Source organism: Syzygium oleosum, unplaced genomic scaffold (assembly GCF_021117445.2).
Source record: "Syzygium oleosum isolate NSW1041296 unplaced genomic scaffold, Sole_v2.1 Sole_v2.02, whole genome shotgun sequence".
In the NCBI taxonomy this organism is placed as follows: Eukaryota; Viridiplantae; Streptophyta; class Magnoliopsida; order Myrtales; family Myrtaceae; genus Syzygium; species Syzygium oleosum.
In genome coordinates this window covers 3,723,452-3,732,536 of record NW_026607486.1, presented here as the reverse complement: position 1 = coordinate 3,732,536, position 9,085 = coordinate 3,723,452, and the positions used below count along the sequence as shown (strand labels likewise).

At 40.4% G+C, this 9,085-nt stretch overlaps 1 protein-coding gene across 1 annotated transcript; it reads right to left on the bottom strand.

The window, feature by feature from the left end:
• Positions 1 to 459: 459 nt before the first annotated feature.
• On the bottom strand, positions 460 to 8,798 carry LOC115666607 (uncharacterized). Its single transcript, XM_030588311.2, has 13 exons — positions 8,627 to 8,798; positions 8,452 to 8,518; positions 8,193 to 8,303; positions 6,269 to 6,464; positions 5,594 to 5,679; positions 5,155 to 5,350; positions 3,957 to 4,068; positions 3,433 to 3,560; positions 3,112 to 3,318; positions 2,873 to 2,982; positions 1,806 to 1,935; positions 1,516 to 1,665; positions 460 to 993 (listed from the first exon to the last, which is right to left on the bottom strand). The coding sequence occupies exons 1-13, from the start codon at positions 8,712 to 8,714 to the stop codon at positions 775 to 777; spliced, it is 1,800 nt and encodes a 599-aa protein (XP_030444171.1). The 5' UTR covers positions 8,715 to 8,798; the 3' UTR covers positions 460 to 774.
• Positions 8,799 to 9,085: the final 287 nt, after the last annotated feature.

The window sequence follows — 9,085 nt, the reverse complement described above, 5'->3', positions numbered from 1 at the left end:
TTATGGGCCTCGTTAACAAGTGCACCTTAGGCACAAAATCAGTGAATTACTTTCAAAAAGTTTGTGTATAGGTGCATGAATATAACAATGGAAAACAATCCGTGCACGTGTTTACCTCATATAGCGTGGATTACATTTCTTCTTTGTAGTCATTTGGTAGATGAAATTGATAAAGCGAGCATTATAACATTGACCAGTTGGGGTAAACTCTTTCCTTGGTCAGCAACTTCCCGTGCGGAGAAAGAACGTCAAAGTACCGGGTGATTACCAAAAGTAGAAAATTTGCCAAAACAGATTGAGGTCCTACTAACGTAATCAAAAGACTCCGTAGATGAATTTGCTTCGGAAAGCATCTAACAATTGTAAACAATCTGCCTTCGCATCATTCTTGTTCTCTCACTATTCTTTTGCTAGTCTTTAGAAAGAGAAAAATTAGAGCAGTTGTGTGACATCTATAGATACATACCAAAATTTCCCGATTTCACAATACTATTGAATGCCGAAATGAAATAAACTGGACGAAATCTCACGCGCTGCTCCATTTTCCTCGGCGTCATGCTCGTAGGAGAAGAAAGTTCATGCAGTTGTTTGTCAAGTGAAAATGTTAAGAGCGCCTAAACTTTGAAAAAGAAGTATATATCGGAGGTCATTCACCGAAATGCAAGCAATTTGAGCCAAAATTCAACACGCCCCTCCCGGAAGATTAAATAGATGGTGAAACGGAGAGCAGCTGGAAGATAAATCTGCACAATCGAAAAACCTCATCAACAGGGTTCATCGCCATAGCCTGCTTATGAAGCCCTTCTTGTCCTTCTTCATCCTGTTTTCAAGAGATGGGAACTCTACGCAGTTATGAGCAAGGTCGAGAACAATGGGATTACGGGGCACTGCTTCAAAAGCAGGAGGGAAGGCTGCAATGTGAGTAACGCCTTTCACAGAAGAATCGCCGACTGCAGATTCGTATACGTCAAGTTTCTCGAGAAGTTTCTCCAGCTGAAACACAGTAAGGGTCACAAAAATCCCACGTCAAGGCAATATTGTACAGTCCAACAGTATTATCAAAGATCATTCTTTTTATTTACTTGAGCAAAGTGTGACACATACATAATCACCCATTTGTTATTGTTGTCGGGCTATTTTGTTATGAAATAAGCTCAATGACTAATACACTGTCACCTAAAGAAACATTCTAAAAGTTTTGGTGTATGACTCATTGACATAGATGACCCTTACGTTACCCAAAAACCCCTGTGGTGTCATGACTCATGATGACTTTGAGAAGTCTAGCTCGCTCCTGTTTAAAACAATTTTGATTTCTTAATCAAGTTTTTACCTTACAAGATTATCAATTTAAGCATTGCCAGTTTTCATGGACAGATTATCAATTGCGGAAAATCCCCGTATTTTGATTTTTTTTTTCATTTCGATGTCTAATTTAGCTACACTAAACTATGACTGCAGCCGAGTCTTCTCTTTGTATATAGAAGAGGGAAAAAAAGGGAACTAAAGAAGTACCTTCCTGTCAGTCCCAGACAATGATATAGTAGATATTTTCTTCGAGAGATTCTCAGGACCCTTAACCTCCTCCAATATTCCTTTTGCATGCTCTATGCAACTGTTAGATCTGCTCTCATCATGTAAAGTCTTCAACTCTCTTCGCATCGTCTGTGAAAGGAGCAGAAGCCAAACCATGAATTTGGCAACACCATAGCATCCCGTGGATAATTAACATTTCCCAAAACAGAGAAGCATCTCCAAATAAATTATCAACCAAAAGCAATAAAATACACAAAAAATCTGGATACCTCATCACTACGGCCTGAACTGTCATATTTTTGAAGCGCCTCCTCTGCTAAAGAGCGAGCACGACAATACAATGCGTATGCTTCCACCCTCTTTCCAGCCAAACCATATGACAAGGCTAAGTAAAAGCACCTGCAGACGATTAGAAACCATTATTATTTCAAATTAAAGACATCCATTGACACAGAATTGAAAGGTAAGGTCTACTTATCTAAAACCTAAGCTGTTATAGAAACTGTGAGACCATCTGCCTACTTATCTAAAAGCTGTAAAACTAAAGCGTGCCTTAAATACATAATGCCTGGCAGTTCCTCCTTGAGCATAGACTGGGATTTGAACAAAGGCAAAGTGTTGACATTAATTATGAATATGAGTAATGATGGGTCTGTCAAGATTCGAACATATGACCTAATGCCATGTTAAATGATCAATCTTAAGCTCTTAGGAATTCAACCAAAAAAAAAATCTTAGCAAACAAGCCACCAATGCATATCAAGCATTTCTTTTTAACACACCTTGGAGGTAAAAACAAAATAACAGATAAAAATTAAAAATAAGAGTGTCAAAAATTTGAAATTCTGACTTGCATTCTGTCACCTTGTATAAATAGTGATACCATTGCCAACTTATCTAAAAGCTTAAGATGTAAGATGAACCAGCACTTTTAATTTTTAATACCCCAAAAGTAGCTAACAAAGGATGTCTCCATCAAAGTAGAAATTGGAAACGAATAAGAGAGACGTCTTGATTGATGAAAATAGACAATATGAGAGCCTCATGTAAGTTTGGTTTTTGAAAGTCATTCACAAAATGAAAAATCATAAAATTGGAGCTAGAATTGGTATATAGTGTAATGGGAGAAAAAAGAAGATGAGCAAAGAGCAAAAACTGAAGATACTATCGCAGAGAATGTTGACCCTCATCAATGAAGTTTCATAAACTATTTAGCATCAAGGAACACCAAGATGACCTTATTGACCAGGAAACTGTTTGAAATTGACAGAACTTCTCTAGAACATTTAATAAGGCAAATGCTGATGCAGATAAAAGCAAAGGGACCAAGGAAAACCTTTCTGCTTGGAATACAAGAGTCTTAAGTACACACTCCTCTGCTAGTGCCACTTCTTCCGGTTTTTGGTCTCTTCCAGAAGTTAGTAGGTCGCAAAGATCAGCAGTATTCTGCAGAATAAAGCATCTAAAAATTCACCCAACTAACACGGTAACATGCAAACATGACTCCAGGATTTTTGCTCCGCGCAATTGTATGTCAATATGCAAGTTAGAAACCAAAAGACTAGAAGAGTCAACCTGAAGTAGGAGATCGTACAAGCGAACAAGCTCTTCAGGCTTGGTAACTTTCTCATTTTTTTCCTCACGACGCTTAGTGAGTTTACTCTTGGCAATGCTGACCAAAAGCTGGTTGCGCTCAATGGTTCGTTGTCCTAGTAAAGCACTAACAGCCTTGTCAAGACCATTCAGGTCATCTTTCGCTTTTTCAGCATTCCCGGCACTGACCTAGAAGATACATTTCATCAACAGTAATAGGTCACAACTTTCTCAAAAGAATGGGCAATTGAACATGACAAAGTTCCTCAGTGGAAAGAGAGTTCATATTCTTATATCCCTTACCAGGTCATTTCTGATGCAACTCCTCGCCTCATTATAAGCAGCAAATAATTTGTCAAAGACAGTCAATCTTTTCTCTGACGAAAGGGATTCCGCTGCTGGACCATGCAAATCTTTCTCTAGATCTTGTGCTGCATGATGTCACACAGTAAACATCATTTCAAATCGTATGGCCACAGAAAGGAGTTCATCCCCTTTAGAGTGAGGTGGAATGCAAGTGTTGAAACCATGCAGATGTGACAAGTCAACGAATCTTCAAGCAAGTAGTAATTCTACAGCTCTTAAGCATTATGCCTGTGGGACAGAGTTCATCCAGAGAAAGGCTCTTTCTCGTTCTTTCCCCCCCTCAGAATTCCTCTTATATATTTTTTTCCCTTTTCCATCATTGTGCGATAATGGGCGGTGTTACGAGGGTATGGGGTGGGGGTAAACAGCATCAGGGATCAGCAATAGAGTCGCTCACAAAGAACACTGCTACTGATCTAATCTAAGAAATCCATTGTCACTTAGCAAGAACTGGCACTAACCCTTTAAAATGGCAACTCGAGTCTTTGCATTTGAAATAGGAAATCTATGACCAAGCCAATGGAACTCTGTCAGCGATGCGGCCTGTTGGGTTCTTGCTTCAGCCATGACCGCCTGTGAAGCAAGACAACTCGAGCATCACGACATTTAACATATGAATGAAGGTCAAGCACGAAGAGGAGGCGGTAATTTACAAAGCAATTAACAAAAAAGATCAAAGAGGCAATAAAATTTTTATCAAGAGGCATCAACATGGAGTCTTGTCAAACCAAAAAGTAACAGGTCTAGAAGGGCGGAGAAAACAAACACAACGAACAATAGCTACCAGATGAAGTCGAGGATCATTTTAATAGTGGCAGCCATTTCATGCACAGGAATGCCCAATATATAGTCATAGCCAACGCTTATAAAAACAACTGCACGCATTACGTGTGTGTGTGTGGTCGACAACTCTTAAAATAGAATTGTTGCAGTTACACTAAATTCCATAATTAACGAAGCCTCTACAACTATAAAAAAATAAAGCTGACAACTCCTGGAATTCAGCTATATATAGGTAGGCATATACCGCTACTTGACATTTTTCAAAAGGATCTTTGTAGACTCCGATTCGGAAAAGAAAATCGATCTAAAGCATCCTGGAAGGAATGATGAACCAGAAAATCCCTTATGACACAGGCAAAAGAATCTCAACATCTGAGACAGATAATTTATCAAGGAGATAAAAAAGGATATGTTCCACTATTTACAGTCAAAATAGAGAGAAAGGTAAGAGCAAATTCCTGTTAAAAGATAGAACCCCCTGTGCCATTTAAATACACAAAAATCAGGAGGTCATTATCTACAATCGCTGAAGCTGAACAAGTTCCCAAGAAACATAAAAATGGCATGGTGACAACATGACTCAAGAAATGCACCAAGTATCACATTAAAAAAGAAATGAAAAGAAAAGAAGCCACCAAGCACCGAATTTTATATTAATTGAAAGACGGCACAAAAGCAAGATTAATATTTACCAAAGAACATACAGATAAGAAACATTCTTTGCTGTAGAAGATAAAAAAACTTCACTGCCTAGATTGAAGGCAAAAAGTAATAATGAGTTCTGCAAGAAAACTGAAAAGACAGAAAAAATAACTACATTCTAGGGAGCAAAATATAAGTACAAATTTGCATATTTCATGTTTAGGAAGTGCTTACCTCTAATTTTGCTTTGAAAAGGTCAAGTGCTGGTCCTTCCATCTCACCAATGTGCAGAAATTCAGAGGTTTGGAGATTGGACTCGCCAATTTTGTGCAGGCAATACCGAATGCTTGGTTCCAGCTCCTCAACTCGCTCACGACACAACACCTGATTTTCTAAGTCCCCATATTTACCTAGTTCCTCATAAACAGCCCTGTAATTGTGACAATACCAACAGTTAGAATATACTTACTAAAAGAAGCAAATATGATGTATTTCTCATGAGTTCCATATTATTTAAGAAATTTTTAAATGGAAACCCATCCAAGAAAATTTCAAAATAGGTCAAATCAAATCCTAACCCGACCCTAACTGTTGATCCAATGTGACTGTGTTCAGACTTTAGACAAAAAGGAACAACTCAAAAATGATTGTTCGAAAACAGAAAAGGAACTACCTGGCACTCTTAAAATTCATCAATGCAGTATCCCAGCTCCGATCTTGCTCAAACAAAAGGTTCGCTTTCATATAGGAAGCATAGGCCTGAAAATAAGCAACTCCACTAAGCTAATTGGAAAGGAAATACAGTGCAATTAACATCTATCAGAAAGAGCAACCGAATGTTCATTGGAACTAATTAAATCTATATAGAAGTATACAAGAAGAAAACTAGAAGAAATGAAGAAACAATTAACCTTAGCCCCGTGGATTTACCTCTTCAAATTTCAATTAACCCTCTCGATTTTTGTTTTGTCGTGACAAACTACGAATAGCTTCAACATAAAATCTTCATTAAGCAACCTAATTGCAAGACAGTTTGAGAAAAGGAAGCTCTTAAAGATAGTCTTCTGTCTACATTTTGGCCTCACTGAAGGGGTATGAATATAAGAATAGAAGAGTGTGGTAGGAAATCATTTGGTTCTATACGGTTACTTCTTTTACAATCATCATAGCATTGAAAATAATGGTTCCCACCGTTAAGAAGAACTCAACTTAAAATTCATTAAAATTCAAAGTGTCTCAGTCTCACGATCAAAGTTATATACCGAAATCATAAAGTAACAGCCTATCAGGCATAAACATTAGAAATTAGCGTACACAAGATACCATTCCTATTCAAATTGAAGCACACCTCAGCTTCTAAAGACGTCCGTGAATCTCCTTTCACGGAGCACAATTGTGAGAACAAGGTAGCCCACTTTACAGCCTTCCTCAGCCTACCAATCAAATGTATGCGTTGTCGAGAATTTGGACCATCCGGAAGTTGTCTTTTCTCCATTGCATGACTCCAAGCCCTCTCTGCGGTGTAGAGAACTAAATGAAGGAACCTATTTGAAGTTACAAGAAAAAACAAATTAGAGAAGACTATTGCAAAACAAAACTATTCTTAACATCATATCCAAAAAAGTTTCTTTTTCACCAAAATCATATCTGGAACAATTAATTGCGCACCAGCATAACTACATGTCTTTGGCATTTTGTGGAAAGGTAAATTACATTGACAACCCTGCAGTTTTGATGATACAGTATATAGGAAAATTGCACCGAAAGTTGTGTACTTTTTGTATAGAGTAGGAATGTAAATAGAGTCCTAAACTTTTCAATGGGGCAATTAAGTCCTAAAATTTCAAGAGAAGTACAATTAAGTCTTTCTGCCATTAATTGCTTACGTGGCAGTTGCACATTGGGTACATAGCAGCCTGATGATATGTCAAATACGAGGAATTGGAGAAGTTTTGACCGGGACTTGATTACACTCTTTCAAAAAGGTTATGGGATAAATTCCATCAATAAAAAGGGTTAGGACTTCAATGCATTTTGTGCACAAGGCTCACAATTTCAGGTGCAATTTTCCTATCATATTTATTCAACTCATGAAAAGGAAGTCCAAAACACAATGCCAAGTCATCCAAACACAAAGAAACTTCATCCTGTCTAGCTTACGCCTCAAATCTTCTAAACTTCCCGCTTCAAGTCACTGAGTCCAAATTATTTATTTATTTATTTATTTTTTTGATGACCCAGGGAACCCCCGCACGGCCGACAGCCGGGAGGTAAACCCTGGGGGCGACACGTGCTAGCCACCACACACGTGCACCGGTTAAGTCACCCTGCGGCACCCGGGATTCGAACACTCAACCTTTTGCGAGAGGAAGAGTGCGCGCTCCAGCAGCGCCACCCAGGCGGGTGGTCTCTGAGTCCAAATTATAATCTTGCTTAAAACCTTAAAACTCCTGTGAGCCTCATAAACAACTTATGGAGGAGCTTTGCACTCTTATCACCTTCACTCAGCCATGACGCCATTGATTTTGTCCCCGCATAATTTTTTCAATCATGATCATCTTAGCAAAATCCTCTTTCAGAGACATCTTTAGTCCCGTGAACAGAAGACAAGCAGGAGTTTGTTTCTCAGCCCCTACATCCCTCCAAACTCCTTATTCCTCAGCTCTTTAACTCTCCATCTAGCCACCTAGGTTCCAACTATGTGCAAAGATGTCCATACTTCTCAGATACATCACAAAATTCTCAAGAAAAGGTGCTGGTCTTGTCCGTCATAATTCATTTCTCGAAATTCATGGCAAGATAAACTTCCAAGATCCTCCAATCAGAGTAACAGGATATCTTAGAGTCGATATTTCGGGGAGGAATTAAAAATGCCAACTCTCACGTGAATAATCACTTCACTTGGAGAATCTAGTTCCGGAAAACCACCTGAAGGCTTATCTCCTAAATATACAGCAATATTGCATTCCTTGCGAAAATGCCAACACAAATAAACAAAATGCAGTTTACTACATGTAAAGCATCCAGTTAGGCATGGTGGCAGCCACGCAATGTCCACAGAAGCGATGAAACCATCGAGTCGAAGCTAGTAAACACACAAGCAGGCATTCACGATCAATCGCCTGATTCCTACCTTCTGACCATAATTCCTACCAATGAAAGGACGCCAAAAAAAACACTCGCCGCCTAATTATGCAATGCTCTCCATCTCACAAGAGGAAACCACAAGCATCACAGAAGATTCACAAAGCGACGATGGAACGAGTGCCGACCTGACTTCAGTGACGCAGGATTCCGTCACGGCCTTCCGCGCGTATCTGCCGCGGCCGTGCGTGAACTTCAGCGATCTGTACAACCTCCGAAGACGAGCCGTGCAGTATCTCCTGTCACAGCAACAGCCCAAAGAAATGAACACCACATCCCATCGGATAAGCACCGCAATCGCGCAAACACCTAAACCAACGTCTCCGACCACGTCGCAATTCACGGAAGACGCCGAGCAAATCGAGACGGTACTAAGCGCGGCATTACCGGTAGCGAGTGTAGTCCCCGTGGCGCAAGCCGTGCTGCATCTGAGCAGATTTCAGGAGCTGCAACACTGAACCAATCGAAGAACAAACGGAAGCGAAACGTGAGAGTCATTCAAATCGATGCGCGGAACGAAACGAGTCCTCGAGGAAACGGGATCGGGGGCGAGAGAAGAGACCGTTGATGGAGAATTTCTGCACGCCGGGATCGGATTTGGGGTTGCCGTCGACCTCCATCGCGGACGCGCCGCCGTCCTCTCTCGCCATGGGGAAGAAGAGCGCCTCGACACGGGAGAGATACGCGGAAATTGATCTGATGAAAAATGGACTGAAAAATTGCCCCCGAATTTCGTTTCTTGAAGAGGAGTTTCGTTTGTATATCTGCGAAAGTTAGGGCCGGGTTAAACCGGATCAGGTGGGCCGGATTGAACGGGCCCACACCTGGTCCTGGACCGGACCGGACCGGTCGTGATGAATCATCTTAAGGCCCATCGCTCCTGCTCATATGGAGATGAACGAATGACGGTTTATCCAACCTTTACAATTACGGGAGAAGGGCCAATTTGTTCAACCTTCGAGTCAGATTTGGCCGCGAGCGAGAGGGAGAAACCAAGGACGATGAGGACCGAGGAGGGATG

What these genes read in the sequence shown, in the direction of transcription:
- LOC115666607 (XM_030588311.2), bottom strand. Translation starts at nt 8,714, where the DNA reads ATGGCGAGAGAGGACGGCGGCGCGTCCGCGATGGAGGTCGACGGCAAC. An exon ending in TCGAGTTGCCATTTTAAAGG is followed by an intron (nt 3,561 to 3,956) that starts GTTAGTGCCAGT and finishes GACATCATGCAG; the next exon opens with CACAAGATCTAGAGAAAGAT. An exon ending in TGTCTGGGACTGACAGGAAG is followed by an intron (nt 994 to 1,515) that starts GTACTTCTTTAG and finishes ACTGTGTTTCAG; the next exon opens with CTGGAGAAACTTCTCGAGAA.